This window comes from Venustampulla echinocandica, assembly GCF_003357145.1.
Source record: "Venustampulla echinocandica strain BP 5553 chromosome Unknown scaffold_1, whole genome shotgun sequence".
In the NCBI taxonomy this organism is placed as follows: Eukaryota; Fungi; Ascomycota; class Leotiomycetes; order Helotiales; family Pleuroascaceae; genus Venustampulla; species Venustampulla echinocandica.
The window spans coordinates 3,602,695-3,615,663 of record NW_022474206.1 but is presented as its reverse complement, the minus strand read 5'-3'; the positions used below and the strand labels follow the sequence as shown (position 1 = coordinate 3,615,663).

General features: G+C 49.1%; 3 protein-coding genes across 3 annotated transcripts; 2 read left to right on the top strand and 1 right to left on the bottom strand.

The window, feature by feature from the left end:
* Nucleotides 1-747: 747 nt before the first annotated feature.
* On the bottom strand, nucleotides 748-4,884 carry BP5553_03720 (uncharacterized protein; the record flags this gene model as incomplete). The annotated part of the gene is made up of 3 exons (XM_032012343.1): nucleotides 748-1,601; nucleotides 1,651-1,763; nucleotides 1,814-4,884. The coding sequence occupies 3 exons, from the start codon at nucleotides 4,882-4,884 to the stop codon at nucleotides 748-750; spliced, it is 4,038 nt and encodes a 1,345-aa protein (XP_031872036.1).
* Nucleotides 4,885-7,992: 3,108 nt separating this feature from the next.
* BP5553_03719 (uncharacterized protein) lies at nucleotides 7,993-10,962 on the top strand (the record flags this gene model as incomplete). The annotated part of the gene is made up of 3 exons (XM_032012342.1): nucleotides 7,993-8,554; nucleotides 8,615-8,693; nucleotides 8,838-10,962. The coding sequence occupies 3 exons, from the start codon at nucleotides 7,993-7,995 to the stop codon at nucleotides 10,960-10,962; spliced, it is 2,766 nt and encodes a 921-aa protein (XP_031872035.1).
* A 638-nt stretch (nucleotides 10,963-11,600) lies between these two features.
* BP5553_03718 (Uncharacterized protein) lies at nucleotides 11,601-12,427 on the top strand (the record flags this gene model as incomplete). Its single annotated transcript, XM_032012341.1, has 2 exons — nucleotides 11,601-12,136; nucleotides 12,220-12,427. The coding sequence occupies 2 exons, from the start codon at nucleotides 11,601-11,603 to the stop codon at nucleotides 12,425-12,427; spliced, it is 744 nt and encodes a 247-aa protein (XP_031872034.1).
* Between the last annotated feature and the right edge of the window lie 542 nt (nucleotides 12,428-12,969).

Below are 12,969 nucleotides of genomic sequence, written 5' to 3'. Positions count from 1 at the left end.
TAAATAGTATGTATAATATATCGATCTGAGAAAGAATCATAGTCTGATAAAAATTTGCTAATTACAGCACTCAAAACATTTATATCTTAGGAGGATATACACATAGAGGTCATGTTGCGGGTTTAAATAGAGCTGTTATTAGAAAAGCGACGGTGCCGGTGCGGCCCGCTCGTTGGTTGCGTTAGCTACCTACCTTACCTTAGGTAGTATAGATAGAATGCGACGGGAAAGGACCAGATATTAGCTCCCCCTCCTCCTCGATCACAGATATCACATCACAACACTATCACTTCACTCGCCAAAATAACCATTCTAAAGAGCGGAACGAGAAATTATTCAGTTATTTTATAACCATGCGCTATATAAATAAGTGTACAAGTGTGTGTGTATCTCTGCACCAAACTTTTTCATAATCCAGCTTTCCCAAGCATCATTCTCAGGAGAAGATTTGATTTTCAAAAATAATAAGACGAAACTCTAAGTCAAAATCTGCGATGCACACACATGTTCTAAACAACGTATGCCATGCCGAATAGTAGGTTGTTTTCCAAACATAACGAGGGGAATGAGAGATGTGAATGTACCGCTGTATGTCCGAAACGCCATCGCCATGCATGCTGTGGAGCGATACCAAAAAAAAAAATTTAAGACAGGAGAAGAGGGGGTATGCGGGTGGGCTTGAGGGAGGGAAGGAATATTATGCGGTGGATGACCCAGAGGTATTTGGACAAGAGAGGGGACGAGGTTTTAATTCTTTCCCAAACTTTGTAGATTCACCAGCTCGGAATACCGCCCAGCTTTGGCCATCAGATCGTGATGCGTACCATGCTCAACAATCCTGCCCTGGTCGAAGACGTAGATAATATCCGCCTTCTGGATGGTGCTCAGACGATGCGCAACAGCGATGGTCGTCCGGCCCTTGGCGGCCTTATCTAGAGCAGCCTGGACAACATGTTCTGATTCCGAGTCCAAAGCAGAGGTGGCTTCGTCGAGGAGCAAGACCTTGGGGTCGCGGAGGAGAGCACGGGCGATGGCTATCCGTTGCTTTTGGCCACCTGAAAGCATAGAGCCTTTGGAACCGACCACGGTATTGAAGCCATCGGGGAGAGACATGATGAAGTCGTAGATGTTGGCTTCTCGGCATGCGAATTCGATTTCCGAGTCCGGCACATCCTTACGATCGGCTCCTAGGAGGACGTTGTCGCGGACCGTGCCTTGGTAGAGAGTTGGCTCCTGAGATACCAGGGCGATGAAAGAGCGGTAATCGTTGATGTTTAGACTTGAGATTTCCTTGCCGTCGATATAAATACCGCCAACGAGTGGGTCATAGAATCTTTCGAGGAGCGCAATAGTGGTAGATTTTCCGCAGCCAGAAGCGCCAACGAGGGCAATGTATTGGCCGGGAGCAACAGAGAGGTTGAGCCCTCTAAGCACCGGCTGTTCTGGACGTGTCGGGTATCGGAAGTGTACGTCTCGGAACTCGATATTTCCTTCAACTGACTCGAGAGGAGCTCCGTCAGTGGACCAAGTATCCATATTTGGCTTGCGGTCGAAAAGGATCTTGAGCTCTTGCGCCGCTTGCTTGGCCTTGCTCATGTCCGCTATATGGTGTTAGCTTTCGGAGAGCTTCCTAGAAGGAGGTATACTTACGTGCGAAAGAAAAGATGGTGCCAGCAGATTGAGCACCGAAGATGACAGCTGAAAAGCAGACGAAGAATTGGAAGAGCGTATACTCTCTATCAGCGATGCGGTTACCGCCATACCTACGAGGGTGTTAGAGACTGTTGAATGCAATATCACTGAAAATACGTACCAGAAGCCAAGAGCCACGCAAAGGAACATCAGAGATTGCGACGCGGCATACAGAAGCGACGTTTTCAAGACCGATTTCAGACTTCTCTTACTTTGGGCGTCTAGGGAGTCCTGGTACTGCCGAAGGACATCCTGTTCCCTCGTCAAGGAAGCAACAGTGCGGATGGCACTTGTTGCCTCACAAGCAAAACTGGCACTTTTCTCATATGCCTTCTTTGCTCTTTCTTGGAACTTAGCCAACAGCCAAAACCTGAGGAAACCGCAGCTAAGCAGGACGGGAATGGTTGCAGTACACACCAATGCCAGTTTCCAGGCGATGGCGGTACTGACGGCGATAGCGGCGATAAGAGTTGTGATAACTGTCAGGAGCGTGCCCAGAGTGACGCCTGATAAACCGGCTACGTGGGTTGTTTGAGTGCTAAGGAAGGAGGTCAGTGCCCCTGCGGTGTTTTCCTCCTTATCAAAGAACTCGATATCTTGTCGAAGCATAGTTCTAAATGCCAGGTTCCGCACTCGATGGATTAGCCTCTCGGAACAGAATGCAAAGGCAACACCCTGTCCACAAAAGGCGATAAACTGAACAAACGCCAACATAAGGTACATGAGGGACCAGAAATTTACTTCAGAACGTAGGTGGGCCTTAGCACCCGGGATCTCCTCTTTGGTGAAGGGGTTAACTAGAGGGGTGGAAAGAGATATAATCTCCTTGGCGAAGAAGACAGCTTGAGTGGGATTGCCTCCTCCACAGATAACTGAAAAGAACAGCCCCACAAGCATCAAATGCCATTCGGTCGTGTTAAAGGATGCAATGAGTCGAATTAATGTCCAGAGCGAGTCTCGCTGTTCCACGCCTGCTTTCCGGTTCTGTAGCGCAAGCGATGATTGAGATTTCTCGGATTGTGTGCGTTTCAACTTATTTGCGATATTCTTGTCGTCCGGATCTTGGATATAACCTTGGCCACTTCGGTTGGATTGTTCTCGTGTAAGCTGCTCATCCTTGGCATCCAAAATCTCTTGCTCCTCCGGGGTCAAGTCATTCGTTTCCGCAATCTTTTGAGCCTCGATCAGGGAGTAGTATGGACCGCGTGCCGCTAACAGTTCGTTATGGGTGCCTTGCTCCACGATACGGCCTTCGTTCATGACAACGATATTATCAGCGTCCTTAATTGTCGAAAGGCGATGTGCAATAGAGATGGTGGTTCTTCCTGCAGAAGCAACTTCAAGGGCAGCTTGAACAACACCTTCGGACTTGGTGTCAAGCGCAGATGTTGCCTCATCGAGCAACAGTATCTTAGGATCGCTAACTATAGCTCTAGCAATGGCTATACGCTGTTTCTGACCTCCAGATAAGAGGAACCCGCGTTCTCCAACATTGGTCTCGTAGCCTTCAGGCAGTGCCGTGATGAAGTCATGGGCGTTGGCCTTCTTAGAAGCTTCGATGACAAGTTCTCTCAACTTGTCCTCCTTCTCCTGTTCGAACTTTGTCCCAATGAGGCCATGGCGAATATTATGGTAGATGGTGGTACCGAACAGGGTGGGTTCTTGGCTGACCAAGGAAATCTGCTGTCGCAACCATCGGAGGTTTAAGGTGCTCACGTCATGCCCGTCCAGATAAACATTGCCGCCGACAGGATCATAAAACCTCTCAACTAGGCCAACAATTGTACTTTTTCCAGAACCGGAGGCACCGACAAGAGCCGTGTTCTTGCCGGCTGGAATCACCAAGCTTACATCTTCCATAACTGTAACCTCGGGTCTAGATGGGTAGATATGCTTGATGTTTCGAAGCTCAATAGTCCCTTCCACGTTCTCAAGAATTTCCCCCGAGTCCGACGTGGGATCTAGAGGAGATACTCGATCGATGGTGTTGAAGATCTTGACGGCGGCCGAGATAGCGGTCGTAAATGCCTGTGCATTAGGAGCGACGTTTCCAAGCGCAAAGGCTCCAATCATGATAGACAGCAGGATGGTAAGAATGTCGCTTAGCCCAATTTCTCCTTTGACTAGGAATCTGCTACCCATCCAAAATGCGAGACCATAGTTGAGATAAATGGTCATGAACATGCCGCCAACCATAATTGCCAGCGCAAACTTAACCTTGTAGCCAAATTTTTCAGCTGCAGCGAGATGGGCGTCATACTGGCGTGCCAGCTTATCCTGGGTGCCAAAAGCCACGGCATTTCGGATGGACGAGATGACCTCTTCTGCAATAGAACCACCAAGAGCGTAGGACTCCAGGGATTGCTTGCTGTATTTGACGATGAAAGTTGAGCCACCGCCCATAATGGCTGTAATTGCGGCGACGGTGGAGATCAAAATCAAGGTCAACTTCCATGACTTGATGAATCCGATAACGAAAGCGGTGATAAAAGTGGCAGTGGCGTTCATGGTCAAGGCGACCTTCTCGGAGATACCATCTTGTACCAGATTTGTATCGGCCGTGATTCTCGTGGTGATCTCTCCAGAGCCAAGATTGTCGAAAAATCCAATATTCTGTCTCATACACGCCTGGAGATAATGGGCTCTGATCTTGCCACTGATATTTTCACCGGTATAGATAAACCCAACAGTCGAGATATAGATGGTGACGAACTCCGCGATGCCAATGTAGACGAAATACAGGACCATATGCGCAATGGTATGGTTGAACTCAGAGCGAGTGATCACGCCCGCGAAGAAGTTATTGAATTCTCCTGCCAAATTACCAAAAACCACTGTCATCAAGGGCAGGGCAGCACCGGCGGCAATGGCGCATACGGAGCTGACCGCAATGATCAGGTAGTCGTTCACGGTTGCGTATCGGTATAATGCTTTCCAGCCGCTCTTGACCACGGGGGTCTCGACCTGCCGCTTCAGAATCAGGGCCTCGGCCGGGGGAAGATGGGCGTAAAGATCCTCCTCATCCTTGGACGCAGGAATGTTGACGACCTTGGAGTCCAGCTTCGAGAGAGCGGCGGGGTCTTGGCCTTCGGTTGCCTGCTTTCTGGCGGAATCGCGCTCGTCGGCAGAGCCAGCGCGGCTCGAGGGTTGCGAGGAGGAGGCCTCTGCCTTTTCTGACGGTTCGGTCGTCATTGTGGTCGCGACGTTCCTAGGAATTCGTTGACCGTGGTGGGGGGGGGATTGCGACCCGATCAAACGGGGGGGGGGGGGGTCAACAAAGAGTTAGGATGGCATGGGCGAATCGCAACGCTCTGAAGAAGATATGGAAGGGCTGCTGGTGAGGCAAACGGCGAGGAAGTGGCAAGTGGGAAAGAAAGGGAAGGGAATTAGAAGTATTGTATTTTTGTATTGTAGTTGGTATGAAGAAAGAAAGGAGGGCTGGTCTGGTCTGGAGAAGGTGGCGGTTGGGGAGAGGAGGAGGGAGAAGCTTATATTCGAGCAGAGGGAAAAAGAGGGCAAGGTTACGAACAAGGGCGACTTGGATTTTTATTAACCCCGTCCTGTAAGGTGCTATGGACTTATCGGAGACACAACAGGAACATTGAATAATAATTGAACACGGCCAGGCCACCACCCACCACCGCGACTTACTTGCACAGACGAGTTATCCATCGAGACGGAAGGGAAATGCCCCGATCTGCGTCACGCCGTGTCGAGGCGTAAGAATTGTTCAGGACCGAGGCTAGCGACGGGGGGACGGGGGACGTGGGGACTGGGGGACTGAGAACTACTGGGGACTGGGAATGGGAATAATGGGGACTGGGCACTGGGGAGTTGGGGTTCCTTTAGATTACGTAGGACCCCGTTGGAGTCATTCGGAGTCATACTGTAGAAGACATTAGGTCTGATGTGATATGGTACGTGAGATTCGTAATGTGTAATGTGTAATGTGTAAGATGCTATTCGAATACTCCATCTGCTTCTACTACGTCCTACTTCCTTCCTACTTCGTATTTATTATTTATTTATTTGTTTATTTATTTATTTATTATTTATTTATCCTTGATGATCTCCATTCTCCATTCCCTCTGTACCAGTACGCAGTCCTGTATCTGCCGGCGCCGTATTCGTACCCGCAGCTGCGTATTCCTTCGTGATGCTGACCGGATTCGGAGCGAGCAGGGGTCCCACGGGGGGGAAATCCTCCGAGGCCGAGTTTTTCGCTCTCGCATAAACCACTGATTGGCTGGACTGGAGTCTGGTAGTGGCGGCGAGCAGGCACGTAGCGTACGGTAGTTTGTTTTCTTATATTGACAATTACCTACTTCGTACTCCGTACAGCATCACTGGGCACATGTACAGTACAGTACACAAAGTGGTATCATTGTGCTTGTATGAAGTACTTCGTACAACGTACTACTAAAGTAGATTGGATGCTTGCATGGTCCACACGTGGGGGATGATTATTATTACTCGTATTATCTATTCGCCGTGCGAAGGACGAGGAATCTGACGAGTACCTCACACCTCGTACTACGCGAGTGCACACCACAAAACCACAAACCACAACCCAACCGCAATCATCGTTCTGTGGGCCAACGCTTACCTAACCCGAACTCCCTAGTGCCTAAGGTACCTACCAGTTGCTACCTGCCAGTTGCTTTGTGCTAGAGTTGGTTGGAGTGGGAGTTGGAGACGAAGGCGCTAGCCAACACATTTATTACTGTGTGTGAGCTGCCAAATCACATGCAGTTAGCATGCCGGAGCCTCTGTTGTTACAGTAGTAGGCATATCTCTATGATTCGCTATTGACGCCATTCCTGGGGAACTATTGCTGGAGCTGAAACCAATTCCCATCGTTAAGCCAAGCCACGACCTTGCAACGCGGCTTTGTCTCACCAGCGCGGCTGAGAGTATGTCGCGCAGCTAATAAGCATGAAGCCAAACTCCGGAACGAACACGTAAACGCCCAAAGCTCAAAGCTCAAAGCCCCAAGTTCCCAACCCCACATAACAGAGCCTGTTACTCGAGTAGTACGAAGGTAAGTACTGTGCTCCGTACCATAAAATAAGAAAACTCGGTTCCATCCTGACCAAAGCGTTTTCGTATATGGCCACCTGCGATTGGCCGACGCGTACCCGGACAGCTGTGCAAAGTTATGCAAAACACCTAGGCCAGACTAGGTAGATTCCTCGTCAGGCGAGTCGGAACATAGAAGTTAGCGAAGTCAATGGTTAACTCCGCCTCCGCCGTCGTAACTCCTCCGGAGAGAGCCCACTTTCTGACGCCCGCCGCACACGGAGTATTCCTGAATTGCCTGCTCCGGTCCAGTGTCCCGATTGCCAACGTCGATCTCAACGTCGTCCTTCATAACAGTCGACTCCGCTTTAAATATATTGTTATTTACTTAGAGCAGAATATTAATTTCGTATTCCTTACTACGTAGTACGTACCTAGGTCGGTAATTAAGGTTGACAGTTTAGTTGACGCTGAGAGGAGCACTCAAGCATATATATGGCTTCTCAAAGATGATGCTACCAAGCGCATGCTGTGCTAGTGCCACGGTCAAAGGGCTCTACGCTTTTAATTGCCTGTGCGATTTTAATTAATACCTAACAAGTAATATCACGACGAAAGGTTTCTGTCGCTGGCAATAGAAGCAATATTTAGTATACTTTCGATCTGCTGGGAAACTAATTGTTCAGCAGAGGAATGGGACCAGCAACTTGAACGTAGGCATAGATAATATCATTTCAGCCGACTTCAAAGCCGTAGCATTGAAAAACATAATTAAAATAGAACTGAAATAAGTCCCAGCGCAAAACACATAGGCTTTGATAGACTCCCAACGGTGGGACAATAATAAAACATCCATCTCAAGCAATCGATAAATATTAAATGTCAGTCAATAATGTTGCAATGACACAACAAGATGCGCTGTCCCAGTTGCTCAATCCTGTTGTGCTTATGTCCCAGCAGTTCTAGAACATCACCAAAAACCAGTGCACTCGAGATGCATATTCGAGGACCTAGACTCTTTAAGTTACCATCTTTAATCAAAGTAATTATATGTATTATTGTGTATTGTGTTACCATGCACCACGTTGAACCTAGATGTTTTCTGGAGCGCGGGGGAAGTCGAGGAGGCAGGGTCTGATCATGTGACTCGCTTAGCCTTACCGGAATGTCGGTGAACGGGTGTTTTTCTGCCGACATCACCACTGGCAACGCCAACGGAATATTGTCGGCGCGGTCTCACCTTTTTCCGACATCCGACGTTTACCCACCAAGCGATCCAACATGAGTCGAGAATTCTCGGATTTGGGCCGACAGGCTGTGGAGGAGCAGCGCGTCTCACAACTTCCCCAATCCAGGATTCCACGATATCATCTAAGGCCTCTCCCATCGCGCGTTAGAAACGGGGTGAGATCCAATCGCGCTTTCGAGGGCTTGAGGCGCGTAAGCAACCGACCAGTTCAACAAGTTACCAGGAACCCAGTGCCTGAAGGGATCCCTTATCGGAGTCCCCACGGCCGACAATCAACTGAGTCTCGAGCTGAGCTCAATCTCGAGGGCTCCGAGCGTCTATGCGAACGAGTAGATCGACAAGGTGTCAGGAATCCAGTACTTGAAAGGCCCCCTGGTCTCAAACCCTACAGTGGACATACAAGTGAGACTCGAGCTGAGTTCACTTTCAGGGTCTTAGGACGAGCCGAGCGACAACCTCAACTAGCTATCAGGAACCCAGTGCTTGAAGGCTTCCCTTACCAGAGTTCCCCCGGCAGTCAATCAACTGAGTTTGGATCTGAATCCGCAATCATGGTGGGGAAGAAGTCTGGAAAGGCGCTCCTGCGCGAGGAGGGTATGGGAGATCCTCTCTCTTGTGGAATATCGAATCAATGCTGACTAGATACGTTTTTAGGGCTTGCCCGTACAGATAACGGCATGAAGATGACTAGTTGGCCGGAGGTGTCTATGATTAACCAGAAGAATTACTACACGTAAGTGATCCATGATATTTGCTCCTGCTGGGCAATGCCCAATTACAGCAGAGGGGTCGCGCATTTTCTATCTATTAGACTTAAGACGCGCCTCATCTTCCTTTGACTTTGCTTCGCGTATGGGGGCTAATATATATCTCGCAGGGACTACATGAAGCGCGATGATCAGATCCTCCCAATTCGTCTCCAAACTGAAGCCAATCGTGACCGAATGATTCGAGATGCGAAGGATAGAGATCGAGCCCTCGCCCGTACAGGAACTACCGAGGTCCCACTTCCTCTGCCTGCTGAGGGTGAGCCGGACGAGGATAGTACAAGTACCAGCTATAGCACCGATGCATCAAAGCTCATTGTCATCCATCCTGGAAGCCAGAATCTCAGAATCGGCTTTGCCAGTGATGCTTTACCAAAGACCATACCTAGCGCGCTTGCTGTGAAGAGCAAATCCACCGAATCGGAAGAATGCGAACCTGCCCCAGCGCGGCTCAAGATGAGCGGCTCTCCGGAAGATAAGTTTGGAGAGGAGTTTTCGAAGAAGTATACCAAACTGTCTAGTGAGCTGAAGGTCGAGATGCGCGCCAATAAGTTCAAGGTTTTACCGAACTCGAAGGAACTGGTGGTCAACTACAATCGCCGGGCCGTCCCGGATGTCATTCAGGAACACAACGACCCGTTCAGAGTTGAGTGGACAGATGTCAGCAAGGATGATGAATCGATGGCTTCTTATTTTGCAGGTATGGAGGCTTTGCGCATCCCTGAGAACTCCAAACCTCCTTACCGGATCTTTCGTCCACTCCAGCTGGGTGTATTCCATGAAAAGGATTACACAAGTTCAGATGCTCTGCTTGATGATTTTGAAGCCACCATTGAATCTGCATTGAGGAAGGAGTTGGGCTTGACGAGTTCGACCTCTTGGGCGCAGTACAGCTGTGTCGTTGTCATCCCGGATTTGTACGACAAGCGATATGTTCAAGAGATCCTTCACATCTGCTTAAAGAGCATCGAGTTCAAGCAGGTATGCTTTATACAAGAAAGCCTAGCTGCGACATATGGCGCCGGCTATACGAGTGCCTGTATCGTCGATGTTGGTGCTCAGAAGACTTCCATATGCTGCGTTGAAGAAGGCATGTGCGTTGAGGACTCGCGCATCAATCTTAAATACGGGGGCTACGATGTCACGGAGACTTTCATCAAGATGATGCTATACGATTACTTCCCATATGCGGATATCAACCTCAACCGACGCTACGATTTCCTTCTGGCGGAGGAGTTGAAGATCAACCATTGTACTATGAACCTAGCCAAAATCGCTGTTCAACTGTGCGATTTCCACCTGCGAGCCCCGAACCAAGATACGCGCAAGTACCAGTTCAAGACTTACGATGAGCCCATATTAGCTCCCAAGGGGTTCTTCGATCCGTCGATCTTTAACAACAGCGGAAAACTCGAGGGTCGTCGTAGCCTCATCGAACGTTCGTACAATGCATACGATACTGAGACCCCGGATGACCCGACATCCACAGCTCAAACGGCCATCCTGACTAGTATCAAACCCTCCCTCGTTACGACCGCGACTGGACTCTCTTCTAATGTTAATGGAAACGCCGAATTTGCAACACCTTCGAAGGAGAAGCCAAATCCTCTCAACATCGTCGCCCGTATGGACAGCGAGGCCAATGGCGGATCCCGAGTTACCTCTGCAGCCGCATCGCCTGCCCCGGAAGGTACAAACACACCAGTCCAGTCAGGACTCTCTGTCTCAGGCGTCAATGGTGTAAACGGCGGCTCCCCAGGTCCCAGTGGTAACGTGTTCGCTTTTGGTGGCTCCCATAACGGTGGAACCCCTGCACCTGCGGGGATGTTCGTCGACCAGCAGGCACGAACGGCGAAAGACTTGGCCATCGAGCGGGATTCTGTGCTGCCTATTGCTCCTCTCGATGCCGCCATCATTACCAGCATAACCCACGCTGCCAAAGGGGACGAGAAGAAAGTCCGGGATTTCCTTGGTGGAATCATGGTCATAGGTGGCGGTGCAAAGACTCCTGGTTTCGTACCCTTCCTCGAAGAGAAATTGAAGAGCAAGAGACCTGACTTGGCTGAGAAAATCCTCGTTGGCACTAGCCCTAGAGAGATGGATGGCCAAGTCGTGGTTTGGAAAGGCGCAAGTGTGTTCGCACGTATGACTTCTCATGAGTGCTGGATCGGACCTCTGGAGTATGAGAGACTGGGAAGCCGTGTTTTATACACCAAGGTTCTATGGAATTATTGAGCGAGCATCTGGCGTTTGGGGCGGAGATGATACCTTACAAAAAAACGGAGTTTTAAAATACAAAGGGGCATCTTACATTTGGTGGCGTTTTTTATTGAGCGGATCAAATGGATGGATGGATACCTTCATGATAACATATTGTAGGATTACAAAACAAACTAAGTCATCGCATTTGATGATGGCAACAAGCTCAAATAGATAAAGCTTGAGTATGGCGGCATAATGGCTAGCTACCTTAGGTAGATCAAGTTACAGAATCGAATTTCTCAAAACTGACATAAGCCATCACGTACTTGAACTCTTTTCTGCATTAAACAGTGCTAAGCCTCCTCGGCCACCTAATAAATAATAGGACGATGCAGGGTCCTCATATCATATTCTAGTTTATGAAACATGGAGGTACGTATGCCAACATCCTTGCATTGTTTATCTTTATCCAAACAAGGCCCCTCTTGCGGCACAGCCTCGAAGGCAACCAGCTCCTCAAGAATCCTCACTTCCCATCTCACACTATCAATAATAACCTCACTTCCCTTGGTGAACCAAATTCAGCGAGTTATAAATACCATATTCTTGTTTCTCCAGATAACGAGAAATCAAAGTTTCCCACGCAACCCATCATCGATCATCCTGCATCCATGGCGTCCTCCTCAGCGCGCTATACCCTTCTGGCCGACGACCAGCGCCCCTCCATCGACTCAACCTACGACGAGGATGAAAGACTCCTCCTCGGCGGCCTCGCAAGCACATCTCCCACCCGGCCTCTCTTCACCAGCTTCCACCCAACGCTCTACACACGCGCCCTCGGACTAATCCTCGCTCTCCCCGCCTTCATAATCTTCATCATCCGCGGGGGACATTTCGCCCCCTCAATCCTCTTCCTCTCCTTTGCCATCGCGCGACAGGTCGTAGTTATAGGCGTGCATTTCGGAAGCCGGATTGTAAGGATCCGTGTGGAGGCTGTGCATCAGAGGTTGAAAGGCGTGTCGGCGGCAACGCAGGAAAAATGGATTCAGAGAATTTTTGGGCTGGTGGTTGATGGGGTAATTTTGGTGGGGATGTTGGTTACATTGAGTTTAAATGCGCATGAGGTTGCGACGTGTCACTATAGTTGTTACTATAGGAGGGGGATGAGGGAGATTGAGCAAGCTGTGATAGTGGGGTTTATTGCGTTGTAAGTTATTTTTCGTATTTCCTGGGCTGAATGATTCCTTGGGTCTGCTGTGGAGGAACATTGCTAATGTAATGCTGGTATAGTGGTTTGCTTCTCATATCCGCTTTTGATTTTGGGAGCCCCAGCGAGGTAACTATGGTGGTTGCCATTGAGAAACCCCGCACGGGACTGCTGAAGTTCTCTTCCAGTCTGTTATACGGCCGGTCAGAAGATTCTGATGTCGATGGTGTGGGTGCTGAGGCTGGCGGGAACGTTCAACGCAAGAATTCTTCCGGAGAGCATATGGTTTGAGTCTCTGTGTTAGGATTTTGGAATAGGATAGCTTTGTTCGGGGTGATTTATTGGGGATGGAGTTTTATCTGAGCGGATATATTGTGGTTTACGGCCTTGGGAATGGCAGTGGCACTCTCGTAGCTAGCAATCCGGAGTACAATTTATTATCACTGCAATTTATTAGTTACTCTGCTCCATAGACACTACAGGAACGAACAAGCAGCTACTTGGACCCCGATACTGGAGCCCTTACTGAATATTAAGCGTAGCCCATCAAGTTGGTTTATACTGAGAGCCTAACCTTAAGCTAGTACTTTTCAACAGGTAAGGCCTACCATCCCCGAACCTCTTGAGGAAGCAATGGGAACGGCAGGAAATCCATGTGCGGGCATCTTTCTGTTAAGCATTTGTCATTCCGTACGAACTTGGATTGACGATAATTCTCAAGGTACATATTTATCTCACACGCCCTTAACCCCTTCCTTCGCCATGACATGCTTACTCGATTTATTTTTACATTTTATATCTAGATGGCAAGCGCTCACAGTTATAGTTGCAAT